Below are 13,546 nucleotides of genomic sequence, written 5' to 3' on the forward strand. Positions count from 1 at the left end.
AGAATGCACTGGCCAGACAGCTGATGGGGGCACATGGCTGGCAACATGTGATACCATTGTTAAAACCTCTGTACTGGCTGCCCATCTACTACTGAGCCAGCTTCAAAGTCCTTGCATTCATTTCTGTTTCACTGCGAAGGAGCAACTGAGAAAGCCTCTCAGTGCAGGCCCTTGCACTTTTTGCAAGCTGATCTTTAACCTTATTGATAAAGAGTCTTTTAAGACATGCAGATCCCAGAGCTTTCTGCACCTTGGGTTCCACAACTGAAAAGGTCATACCCTGCGCCACAGCCATTCTGACCTCCTATGGTGATTAAATATAAAACAGATCCTCCGGTTTATTGTTGTGGCCAGGCAGACTCACTGGGAGAAGGCCATCTTTTAAACAGTCTGTTCCCACTTAGGATGTTTGCATCACAGCAAGTAGGAATCAAAGAGATTGCATACACCATCAGGCAGCAAGAAGAAAAATGGAATTAGGAAGGACTAAAGTGAAGTCTCCTTGTGGATCGTTTTCTGTGCTCCTCCATCATAATAACGTTCAGAGTTTTTGGCCGAGCTTCAGGATAGCCTAACCTAACTTCTAGACCAGGGATGTGGAACCTGTGGTCCTCCAGACATTGATGGTCTACAACATCTCTGATCATGGCCTATGCTGGCCAGGGCTGGTGGAAGTCCAATAACATATGGAAGGCCACAGGTTCCTCATCAATGCATTTGATCTTGTCCATGTAATGCAAGAGAACTTTCTTCTCTTTTGTTCCTGCATTCTCAGGCCAGATATAAGACCAAAACGTACCTTGTGCCCTTGGCCCTTCTTCCAGTAATATATCCAGAATTCAAAGGCAGGTCCTAGACGCTCAAGTTCCACTAGCAAATGATATCCATCAGCTGTGACAGTCAACATAGGTGGAATGAGGGAGGCTGTGAAAACAACAGAATCATCTCCGTCATGGGACCATACATGAATCTCGCATCCCAGCTTAGGAGAAACAAGGATCAATATGCTGTAGAACAGCCTAAAGCAGGGGTCCCCAACCTTTTCTGAGCCTGGGGAAACATTTGGAAATCTAAGAAACTGTTGTGAGCATCACAAAATACCCATTTCATAGAACAAAAACTGTCAATGCTCAGGAACCCCACCCCTCAAAAAGCCCCTCAGTCCCAATACCAATACACATCCCAAAACAAAAATCAGACAATAAGGGGAAAAATGCAACTTCCAAACGTTCCCATACCAAAGAAAAGGAAAAAAAGACAAATATACACACCCCAAACAAACAGAAAAAAGCAGGCAAAGCTGCCAGGGGAGACGGGACGGGACAGGGGCTTTATGAGGAAAAGGAGGTAAGATGGCATTTCTGGATGCTTACCATATGCTTTGTAGCCAGGCACAGCATCACCTTGGTTTAAATAACAACACAATGCAATATAAATAATGGAGGGCAGAGAGGGACCTCGGCAGGTCCCCATGAACACCATATTGGAGGCTGCCAGCCTAATTTGGAATTTCCAAAATGTTCTGAACTTAAAAGGAGATCAGATGGGTATTTGGCATATACTCATTAAGTATCTCCCCTCCCCACCCCAATGCTGTGGGCCTACTCAATCTTACCCTACTTCAGTTGATCTGATTAAAAGAGAGAGAGAAGATCCATTCATGAATCTCAAACATTTCATCTGCTTTAGTCCTTACAGTGCATTCTGTGCAAAATTTGCATTCAGTGTGGTTATCTCATTTGTGGTCCCAGTCTATGGAATGTATAGTATTGTCCAAAGTGATCCACTTGAGCAGAAGCTTACAGCTTTATGTTCAGTGCTGATGTACTGAGTTTGTGAGGTGTTCTCATGCTGATGCACAAATCTTTAGGTACCATCTTGAATCTGTCACCTGTTTTCTCCGATTCCTTCTTGTTTTTCTAGTAGAAACCCCTCAGGGCTAAGTTGGGAGTGGAAACTGGATTCCACCATCAGGGCCAGGCATTTAGCAATCTTGCATAGACTTGAAATGTTTCTTGGGCTGCAGAGTTATCAGTTTTGCCTGCAGGCGTCATCTACAGTAATAGTACCAGCAATAGCTACAGAAGAAGGAAGGACAAACCAGTTCTGTCTAGATTTGAAGGGAGACTATACCATCCAAAATACAGCATGCCTTTATGAATTGCATAGAGAATGGTAATTCAGGCAGATAGAATCAGAAGCATCTGACCAGCTTGTACTCTTGAATTTCATTCCTACACATCAACTGATAAAGAAAAGGGAGCCCTGGCTTCCTTTCCAGATAGGGCAAAAAACTAAAAGTAAGAGTTGAAAAATGATGCATCAACTGTCAAATTTTGGAAACAACTTTGTCTGGAAGTCGCATTTTCTGAGCTGGAATCCATACTTCTAGATAATAATAATAATTTATTATTTGTACCCCGCCCATCTGGGAGGCTTCCACAAAGACCAAAAATACACTAATATGTCATACATTAAAAACTTCCCTGAACAGGGCTGCCTTAAGATGTCTTCTGAATATCAGGTAGTTGTTTATCACTTTGACATCTGATGGGAGGGCGTTCCACAGGGTGGGCGCCACTACCGAGAAGGCCCTCTGCTTGGTTTCCTGTAGCTTTGCTTCTCGCAATGAGGGAACTGCCAGAAGGCCCTCAGCGCTGGACCTCAGCCTCCGGGCAGAACGATGGGGGTGGAGACGCTCCTTCAGGTATACTGGGCCGAGGCCGTTTAGGGCTTTAAAGGTCAACACCAACACTTTGAATTGTGCTCGGAAACGTACTGGGAGCCAATGTAGGTCTTTCAAGACCCGTGTTATGTGGTCTCAGCGGCCGCCCCCAGTCACCAGTCTAGCTGCCGCATTCTGGATTAGTTGTAGTTTCTGGGTCACCTTCAAAGGTAGCCCCACGTAGAGTGCATTGCAGTAGTTCAAGCGGGAGATAACTAGAGCATGCACCACTCTGGCGAGACAGTCCGCGGGCAGGTAGGGTCTCAGCCTGCGTACCAGGTGGAGCTGGTAGACAGCTGCCCTGGATACAGAACTGACCTGCGCCTCCATGGACAGATGTGTGTTTATTAGGTTAAATGTGCTGGCGGAAACTCACTTGCTCCAAACCCGTTTTTATTACGACCTCACATTTGTGGAAGGCTGAGCCATGGGATTCAAAACAGATTTTCCGCCTCAACCGTGGCAAATTCCATCAAATTAAAGCAGAGAACTGGGGAGAACTGCACTTGCTGTAATTCTCCACAGGAAAATCCCTAAGTCATTAGATCCAATGGTGAGGCAGCCCACCATTACGTAGGCCCACAGGAGCCAAATCCTAGGGGCTGAGGTCTGTTCAGCCTACCACGATAAAATATTTGAGGAGGCCGGGGGGCCCTAAAGTTGATGGGCATTGCCAGTCCAATGGTGTGCATGCACAGCATCATATGACTGATTATGCGGGAAAGCCCTTATCTCTCCCCTCCCCTAATATTTTAACTAAGTTGGCACCCTATGTAGGCCCCAACCTGTGTACGTTCAATTGTTTCACACACACAGTTTTATCACCTTAATCAGGACCAAGTTTGTGGGGAGGAGTGTCCCACAGCAAAATGCTGCTGGTTTCCCAACTCAGTCAAGAGCTTACCTGCCGAGAGTGGCAGGCAGACTTGAGCTGCCATTCAGATTTCACAAAGTGCCCTGGAGTGATGCTCTATGTACATTGAGTGCTCCAGTGCATTGTGAGAAATTTAAAACTGCAACTCAAAGCTGCCTTCCTCAGCTTTGAAGGAGGAGAGGGCAGGGCATGAGTCTGCTTCAGTGGGATCCAGGCAGGTTTATAGAATCAAAGAATTGTATTGTTGGAAGGGACCCCAAGCCTCATCTAGTCCACCCCATGCAATGCAGGAATCTCAGCTAAAGCATCCAAGACAGATGGCCATCCAACCTCTGCTTGAAAACCTCCAAGGAAGGAGAGTCCACCACCTCCTGAGGGAAACCATTCCACTGTTGAACAGCTCTTAATGTCAGAAAGCTTTTCCTGATGTTTAGTCAGAATCTCCTTTTCGTAACTTGAAGCCATTGGTTCGAGTCCTACCCTCCAGAGCAGGAGAAAACAAGCTTGTTCCCTCTTCCATGTGACAGTCCTTGAGATATTTGAAGATGGCTATCCAATCTCCTCTTTTCCAGGAGAAGCTGCTCGGGTCCTGGCTAAGCTGCTCAATGGTGCCAGTTTGCTGACACCCAGGACTGACCTCAGTAGGAACAAGGTCCCCCAATGGGATCATTAGCACCTACCATTATTCTAAGGATCCCAGCGTGAGATGTGCATCACAGAGGAGCACGTGAATGCACTTACTTGTGACACGATTGAAGAAGCTGCTGAGAGTGGCCCAGTGCGAAGCCTTGGTGCCCACACCTGCCTTGACACGTAGATCGTACGGCACAGTGGCAGAAATGTCTTCTGTGATGTCACACTGAGTAACACTAATGCCCGTACACTCTCCAATGGGAATCCAGCTGTCGTTGGCATAGTCTCTCTCATATTCTCTGAGGGGAAGAAGAAGAAGAAGAAGAAGAAGAAGAAGAAGAAGAAGAAGAAGAAGAAGAAGAAGAAGAAGAAGAAGAATTAGGGGAAAGAATGCAACACGCTTTGCTGAAGGCAGTGGTTCTTACTCATTTATTACATAAAATCTGTACACCGCTTGATTGTAAAGAAAACCTCCTCAAAGTGGTTTACAAAAGACGAAACAGTGAAATCGAGAAAAGATTACGACTCTGCTTTAAAACATGCAGAAGTTAACATACTGAAACAGATATTAAAATTACCTCAACTTTCTAAGCATCTGGGTAGGCTTGTCTAAACATGAATGTTTTTAGCAGGTGCCGAAAATAGTACAGTGAAGGCATCTGCTTGATATATCAATAGGCAGAGAGTTCTGCAGGCGCTGCCACACTAAACAATTGAGTTCTTACAAATGAAGAACAGGTATTATGTGTAGTATTGCCAATTCCGCCAACTGAAGCGGTTGATTGGGCCACTGACCTACTTCACTCAATAATGTTGATGCTTATTGGTGGCAGCTCTCCAGGAAGAAACCTGGAAATGACAGGGATTGAACCTGGGGGCTTCTGTATGCAAAGTGTGTTACTCAGTTGAGTTATAGAAGACTGAGATCAAAGCAGAGTACAAATTACGCACTGTACACTTGAGGGTGACCCGCCCCACCCCGAAGCAAATATTCTGTGCACGTTTTAAAGAATATTTGTTAGGAACCCTCACACACATGTGTTGCAACGTGAATAGTCCCACAAGGGCAGGCATGTCTGGTAGCAGATACAATTCTTTCCAACCTTCTCACATGGGCTAGTTTACTGCAACGCCACTTAATAACTATGGCTTGGACCCAATGACATGCATCAGAATGTCACATTAGGGTTATGTGGGGATAGAAAGGGTTGTATTGCTCCAAACTGGAAGTGGGTAATAACGTTTTTGAAGGATACTTTGCAAGCAGAAACCTGGAAGAGGGAGCAAGCTGGGCTAGAACCTCTCTCCGCAATGTTCTACTTTTTTCTCACTTGCAGGAATTTTGTTTTATTTTTAACGCTTGGGAACATTCAAAGGCACCTCCTTTATAGTCTGGAACCATAGGCTGTGTGCACAACCCCATTTACTCTGCATTCAGTACATTCTCATTTAGGAACCAGAGTACACACCACAACAGCCACATTCCAAATGTATCCTGTTGTTTCTTATGAAATAATGCATTTTGATGCATTCCCCACCCCCAAAAGAAACCAATTTAGATCCTTATTGAGAAAAAGAATGACGTGGCTGTGTTTCAAGTTGGTCGTGTGTACACAGCAATAGAGTCAACTTGACCACCTCAGAATATTTACCACATTATTCGGCTGAATGTGTGGGTTGGGCCTAGGCCCTACTACATGTTCCAGTCTGTGAGGGAATTTTGCAAGAGCTCAGCCAAAGGAGCAGGATAGGCCCTCTCTGATAGTCAACAGCTTGCATTGGCTTGGGTCATAAGATCCCTGCTGGGTCAGACCAAAGGCCTATCCAGTCTAGGTTCTTGCTCCTAACAGTAGCTAACCTTATGCCTACAGGAAGCCCACAACCAGGGCATGAGGGCAATAGGGCTATCCCACTGTTGTCCTCCAGCATCTGATATCCAGAGGCATTCTGCCATCATGACTAGCAACAGAATTTGCCTAATGGGGATTATCTGATTGATTTTTGATTTTTATTGTTATTCATGTTTTTATACCGTATTTTATGCTGCTTTTATAATTAAGTGTTTTAAAGTGTTTTAAATTTGTTGTTAGCCGCCCTGAGCCCGGTTTTTGAACCGGGAAGGGCGGTGTATAAATAAATAATAATAATAATAATTACCCTTTTAAAAACATCAACTATATATTTTGGAAACCATAGTTTAATACTGAATGGTGTGAATAAGTTCCCTTCAGCTTAATTGGATGATCCCAACCCCGTGTTCTAATTATCCATTTCCTCACACCATGCATAATTTAAGACTCTTCTGTCTTGTCCTTTACATACTAGCCTAAAAAAGAAAGAAAGGTCAGCAGTGATAGTTACTCCATGTTTAGACTCAGTGTGAAGAAAAGTTACCCTTGAAACTCGACGGAATATTTTACAGCTGCTCCAGGCACCGTCACCGGGCTCCATACTAGAAAGTGCTTCATATTAGTGGACAGGATCGTGATGTTCCGAGGAGCTGGCAGTAACACACCTTTGCGTAGGAATCACCCAGCAACATGCAAAAAAGAGAGAAAACCAGAAGTTACAATTGGCTCTGTGAGTTATTATGGAGGAGCAGAGGTTACTGTTACTGCTGGGTTGCTCTGTCAACAGAATACAGACTGACATGCTCATGTCCAGCTTTGTCTGAGAAAGGTGTGGAATCCACTACCTTGGAGATTTTATATATATATATATAAATCAAATGAACATCTGTCAAAGATGCTCTAGATCAGTGGTTCCCAATTAGCTAAATACTGCAGAATCCCTACTTTTGAAACTCTTGATATTCCTATTGAAGTTTTTGTTTTGTGAACGGGGTCCATGGACCACCAGGTGGGAACCACTGCTCTAGCTATTTGACACACTCTGAAAATTTGGGCAGCTGCCTATGTAGAAATCACACTTGTGTTTCAAAGATCAGTTCCTGTACATAAAAGGGCTTTTGCTTAGTTTTTCCCCGATTAGGGCTGCAGGGCACCTCCATCAGCTATGCTAAGAGATCATCTTTATCAGACCCTTTCCTCAGCTGTCATCTGCCAATGGCACTCATTCCATCAGGCTACAGGAGAGGAAGAGATGGAACGGCAGAGCCTACCCTTCAACCAGTCAGCAGTGTTTGGCTCCTCCTCTTCAAATCTCTCCATTCCAGCTGGTTGCAACAAGACAACTGTTATTACGAACTAGTGCCTGAACTCGTTTTCTCTACTTGCTATTCCCCTCCTCCCCGCCTTTCCTTGTGTGCTATGTATCTTAGATTACGAGCCTGGGGGCAGGACTGCCTCATCACTGACAGATGTCCTTTTTCTTTCAGATTGAACTATGAAAGAAAAACGCTACTACTGTACTACGATGGCTGATAATGATGATGTCTAGATTTACGGACTGCGGCTAACATGAACTACGATCAGCGATATTTTTCTAAAAAAAAAGAAGTGCCAGAAATGAGTTCTGGTGAGTTCTGGCTGAAAAATCCCTGACTATGATTACCTTCAAACAAGTCGACTTGAAACCATAGCTACTGAAGCTGGCTTGTTTTATAATGTTCATAAGGAGGACTGCGCACATGCTTTGCATGTGAAAGTTTAATTCCTGCCATCTCCAGGAGACAGTGGCGTAGCGTGGGGGGTGCAGGGGGGGCCGGCCGCACCGGGCGCAACATCTGGGGGTTAGGGTTAGGGGGTGCAAATCCACGGGTTAGGGGGCATAAATCCACGGGTTAGGGGGCGTAAATCCACGGATTAGGGGGCGCAAATTACTTGCCTTGCCCCGGGTGCTGACAACCCACGCTACGCCACTGCCAGGAGAGCATTTGCCCCTCGGTGTAAACAGCAGTGGGTGGATCAAAGGTTTAATTAAGGAGAAGGAAGAGTCCTTTGCACCTAACCATAATTTGCATGTCTGAACGACATGGATAAATGTGGCTAATCAAAAGCAGAAGCTTCCTAACTCTGGGAGAGTGCAGCAGTATATTGTTATGGCAAGTGCCTTTCTGGTTAAATAATAATAATGAGGCGCCAGGGCTCATATCTTGATAAAAGCATTACAGGCGTCAACACAACATAGCTGACATGGGCAGCAAAAGCAATAGGCGACTCGGTACCAGTGAGTACTGGTCACAGAAAAAGCACTGGTTATGGCTAATGGCTAAAACCAATGCTATTTTAATTAAAAAAAGAGGTGTGAGAACACACCATGAACACCTCCCTCATTCTCTTAGAATGGCAATGGCGCCCACCTGAGAGGTGCTGAACTTTTCAGTTCTGGCTGAAAAAAAAGCCTTAGCTAAACCCAGACTAAAAGAATATGTGGGGGAATTTTGTTTTGCAAGGTGTAGGCCGGAAAGGAGGAGTCACCAAATCTTGTGCGTCACTTGTTTGAGGATTGAGTAGCCCGAGGGCCTTTCTGTACAATTCATTTTAACTTGGTTCCTCGTGTCATGTGCATGGGTCACATATTTCCCCTCAAACTTGTCTTCCTGTTTGTGAAGATACCACTTTTTCTTTTTTTTAGTACTCAAGGAGATATAGCTCTGAGAAAGCTCAGGCCAAGAAGCACATGCCGTCAGCTCCTTGTAAGGACCATCAATGGTCTGAAGGAACTACCTGGGCACCAGTACTATTCCCCAGGGCTACTTAAGACCTGTGTGACCTGTGGGAAGGCAGAAGTGATGAAGCCCAGGGGAGGAAGAACCTACCATCAGCTTTCAGTTGACCTGAGAGACTTTGGCCACTCTCCATTTTGTAGGATTTTTTATTTTAGTGTTTTACAATTATGAACTGCCTTTGGTACCTAAGCAGAAAGGCGCCACATATATATAAAAGAAATACATTATAGACCAGGCTTGTGGTTTTTTTTGCTCATTTAAGGTCCCCATCATTTAAAGCAGTATTATACCACTTTTAACTGCCCTGGCTTCCCCTGAAGAATCCTGGAAAATATAGTTAATTATATAATTTATTAATAATAGTAATCTCCCTTCCATCTCTGTCACCATGGAGAAATTATCTTAAATTTCTAGACTGAAGTATACTCTGTGGATGTGAGCTAATCTGTAATGTAAAAGATTTTCCAAGTCTGTTTTGATGCAATGTGGATAACTCCACACAATACTTAACATCTGTGCATGTATTTGTCCTGGAAGACAACACTCTATGCTTGATAATTGTTTTTAACTTTATCAACAAAGTTTGTAACCACACCACTTTAAACAATCATGGCTTCCACCAAAGAATCCTGGGGACTAGTTTGTTAAGTGTTCTGAGAGTTGATATTAGGTTAAGTACAAGAATAACCTTGCAAATTTGTAAGTTTTCCCCCCTTTTCCTTTTTTACACAGGTGTCTTAACAATTGTTATTCTTTTCATGTCTTATTTTACTTTGCGCACTTATAATTTTATACCAGGTATATATATTTTTCTATTTTCCAATAAAGAACATAACTCTTTAACAGGTTGTACTATAGAGGTATGGAGCAGATGGTATAAGAAACGAGATTCCTCACCCTAAATCCTGCTTCCTTATATACCACAATTTCAAGATAACTTAGCAGTATCTACTATTCTTTCCAAAGCAGGGCTCCATCGCCTGCAAGACTGTTATGAAAACGATGTGCCACTTACAAAACCACAACTCCTGGAACACTTGAAAGATTGGCATGGGGTAACCACAGAGTCATGACACTTTATGAACATCTAACTTTAGCAAGCTCCCAGAAAGGCAGGGTCTGTGTGATATATCCCCTACTGATACAATCCCAGTTCTATTCACTTACTACTTTGAAACTGGTGTGAGAGACGGACCCTATAAGCAAACTGAAAGATTCTCAATGGCTTAAGATTTTATCCACCCGTCCCTTTAGGTCTGTGTCTTCTAACATGAAGGAGAATTCTTTGAGAGTGAACACCTTTGGCTTTAAAAAATAAGGAAAAACATAAGCATCCTACACTGTACTGTATTAATTAACAAATAAAATGAATGGATAGACTATGTGCTATTGCTGTCTTAACATTTGTGTACATGTATTTATTTGCATAGGCTAAGACAGAAATCAAAGTTCTCGGGATGTAAGAGAAGTGGGGAGGCTCATCAAACCAATTTAAAAGGCCTGGCTAATTTTTACACCCGGTGCCGAAAAGTAAAACCGCCCTGCAGAGTGTTTTTCAAAATTGGAGTCAGTGTTGTGCGGTCAGTGGACTAGGCTAGTCCCCTAAATGTTCCCCTGGCACCTCCTTACCAAAGCCCGGGAAGCTTTTGCCCGGCTTAGGGAGGAAGGCATGATGCTCCAACAGGTCCAAGATCCCTTCTGCTACCTTCCCAAAGCCTGGGAAACATCTGCCTGGCTTATGGAGGAAGGCACAATGCTCACATGCACAGTGTCCTCCCCCTCGCAAGCTGGCACCTCTGGCCCTAACTGTTCCCCTACGGACAATTTCACCACACACCACTGATTGGAACAACACCACAGAAAAGCCCCAAAAAGGAATATATGAAAAGATTTGGTTTTGGAGCTCAAATTTAATATGCAATAGTTAAAGTGTGCAAGGATATAAGACGATAACACAACATATAAAAAGGTAAAGTTAAAGGACCCCTGACAGTTAAGTCCAGTCGTGAATGACTCTGGGGTTGCGGTGCTCATCTCGCTTTACTAGCCGAGGGAGACAGCATACAGCTTCCGGGTCATGTGGCCAGCATGACTAAGCCACTTCTGGCGAACCAGAGCTGCGCACGAAAATTCGAACCACCGACCTTCCGATCGGCAAGCCCTAGGCTCAGTGGTTTAGACCACAGTGCCAACCGTGTCCCAACAGCATAACATATATGGAACAACAAATACAAACCTCTGTCAACACAACGAGAATCAATATTATATAGAGAAGATCGCACATGGGTGAAGGGCAGTTACAAGCATGGGGGGGAGGGAGGTATAGGGCAGTATTTGGAAAATTATTAAAGATATACCGGTATATGTGATTTAAGAGGTCAAGAAAAGGAGTCAAAAGAAGGAGACTAATATCAATGAACAGTAAAATAAGGAAATCTGAGAAGAATATGGTACAAATTAAAACATGTGAGTCATGTTCTTGCTTGTATTTTGGTTTATTTGGGTTGTAAAGTCTTCTGTTGTGAAGACTGTATGTAAAATGAAATAAAACATAAAAAGTGAAAAAGAAAAGAGAAGTCCCTCTCTAACTAAAACAACACCCTCACCCCAATAAAACAAACAGCAAACAGCATTTTCAAAGAATAAAAAGAAGGAAGGAAAAGTCCCATTCTCTCTAGGACATATCTTAACAGATTTCACCAATTAATGTTACTTGGAGAATAGTCTCATTTTAAGATACAGTATAAAGAAAATCTAGGCAATCTGGAAGTTACAGTTAGTTCTAGGCAATTTCCCCCCCAGCACCATGCCCCATTATTCCGAACTGGAATCAAACATAAATAACCACATACCTGACACAAAAAGTAGCATCAAAGAAAAGATAAAGGACCGGAAGCAAATTGCCATTTCACTCCAAATTAGGAAGTCTGCTGGGGTATGGCTGGCCCTGGCATTTTCTGTTCCTGGGCCAAGAGTCTCTCCATGTTCTCAGCTGAATGGCAACTTGAATGTTCAGGGCAGAATGCTGTTGCCGTTGCTGCAGCATGTAAACTGCTCCAATAGTCACGAGTGTGGCTGCTACTGGATCCTACCTTACACATGCAGTTGCATTGCTCAGGAAGGTGTGGCCACAGGTAATTTAGGTTCTGTAACAGGTTCAGTTAATTTCATTTGGGTATTTTCCTACACTATAGGTTGAGCAATTGACCTAGAGAGAGAGAGGAAAAAATGCTGGCTACGTTGGCGCTGAGATTAGGCAATCGACAACTTGGAAGAAAGCTCAGTTGCAACTACCAGATACAGTATTATCAAAATTCTGGAGTGAAAGTTGTTGTCTGAAGGCTTTGGAAAACCCCAACAGTTGATATTTATTTATACCTGCCATGCATGGGAAACTAGGCCACGTCTCCATTACAAATGGCCAAGGGTGTAATGAAGACACCCAACTCTCCACACCCAACTCTCATCCCACATAAATAACTTCCTGCTTAAACCTTTATATCATCCCATGGGAACACTGTTGGAAGGAGAGAGGAAAAAAAGTGAAGCCAAGCTGGAATTATTGTAGATAGTTCTGGATACTTCTTCTTAAATAAAGAATGCTGAGGAGCTGGCAAAGGGGCAGAAAAGGTCAAGCGATGTGAGCAAGGGGTTTGTGCATTCCCCTTTGAGGAAAGACTAATACATTTGTGGTTACACCTCCCATCATCCATAGTCATTGGCTATCCTTGCTGGGGCTGATGGGAGATGTAGTTTTGAAAGGTTTTTTAAGTACAGTTACATACGCTTCAGGTTACAGACTCCACTAACCCAGAAATAGTGCTTCAGGTTAAGAACTTTGCTTCAGGATGAGAATAGAAATCGTGCTCCGGTGGCGCAGCGGCAGCAGGAGGCCCCATTAGCTAAAGTGATGCTTCAGGTTAAGTACAGTTTCAGGTTAAGAACGGACCTCCAGAACAAATTAAGTACTTAACCTGAGGTACCACTGTATTCATGGGCTCTCTTGATAGGACAGGATGTGTTAGACCTGTCTTTCATTTGTGCATATTTTTGTAGTTGTTTTTCTTTTTAAGTTTTTATTGTTTTAGTGTAGTTTTAGTATTTTTGTTGTGTTGTAAGTTGCTTCCAGTCATTTCAACGGTAAAGCAGCTAATTAATAATAATAATGTGCTCATGGGAATAAGATGTAAGCAGCACTTCTGTTTTAGCTTTCTTTTCTTTTCTTTGGTCACCAGCATTCTTTAACTTGTAAGTTTCCAAATCTGGACAGTCTGATCTTCTTTATGCTTGCCCATAAGACTTGCTACTGAATAAATGTGCATTACTGGCGTGTGCCAAAAAAGCAACATTGCTTCCAAAAATCTTTTAAGGACTTTCCCCAGAATATTGAGCTAGTTTGTATTTCTGTGATGCTTTGTTAGTGCTGTAACATTCAATTAAAGCCAGCAATCCAGGTGTCCCTATTTTCCAGAGACGTCCCTGATTTAGAGAAGCCATCCTAGTTTCTGATTTGATCCTGGAATGTCCCGCTTTTCCTTAGGACCTACCTATTTTCATTGGAGAAATGCTAGAGGGTATGGGGTTATCTGACCCCCAAGCCGTCTGAAGACAATTCTGTATAGGGAAGTTTTTAAAAAAAAAAATTAATGTTTTATTATGTTTTATATTTGTTGGAAGCTGCCCA

The 13,546-nt window shown here is 43.3% G+C and overlaps 1 protein-coding gene across 4 annotated transcripts in view; it reads right to left on the bottom strand.

Moving 5' to 3' along the window:
- Positions 1–11,966, bottom strand: part of IL20RB (interleukin 20 receptor subunit beta) — a 139,900-nt gene extending 127,934 nt beyond the window's left edge. For 3 of the 4 annotated variants that reach the window (XR_014170819.1, XR_014170820.1, XM_081920852.1), the window contains exons 1-4: positions 11,715–11,962; positions 6,627–6,747; positions 4,341–4,531; positions 800–924 (exon numbers count right to left, since the gene is read on the bottom strand). Coding sequence is in view for 2 of the 4 variants with exons in the window: in XM_081920852.1 (XP_081776978.1) it covers positions 800–924; positions 4,341–4,531; positions 6,627–6,747; positions 11,715–11,769 (492 nt within the window). In the remaining 2 variants the exon portion in view is untranslated. Of the gene's footprint in view, positions 1–799; positions 925–4,340; positions 4,532–6,626; positions 6,748–11,714 lie in introns of all 4 variants that reach the window. The other variant, XM_081920853.1, reaches the window with a different exon arrangement.
- Between the last annotated feature and the right edge of the window lie 1,580 nt (positions 11,967–13,546).

The sequence above is a fragment of the Podarcis melisellensis genome (assembly GCF_964234715.1).
Source record: "Podarcis melisellensis genome assembly, chromosome: 8".
In the NCBI taxonomy this organism is placed as follows: Eukaryota; Metazoa; Chordata; class Lepidosauria; order Squamata; family Lacertidae; genus Podarcis; species Podarcis melisellensis.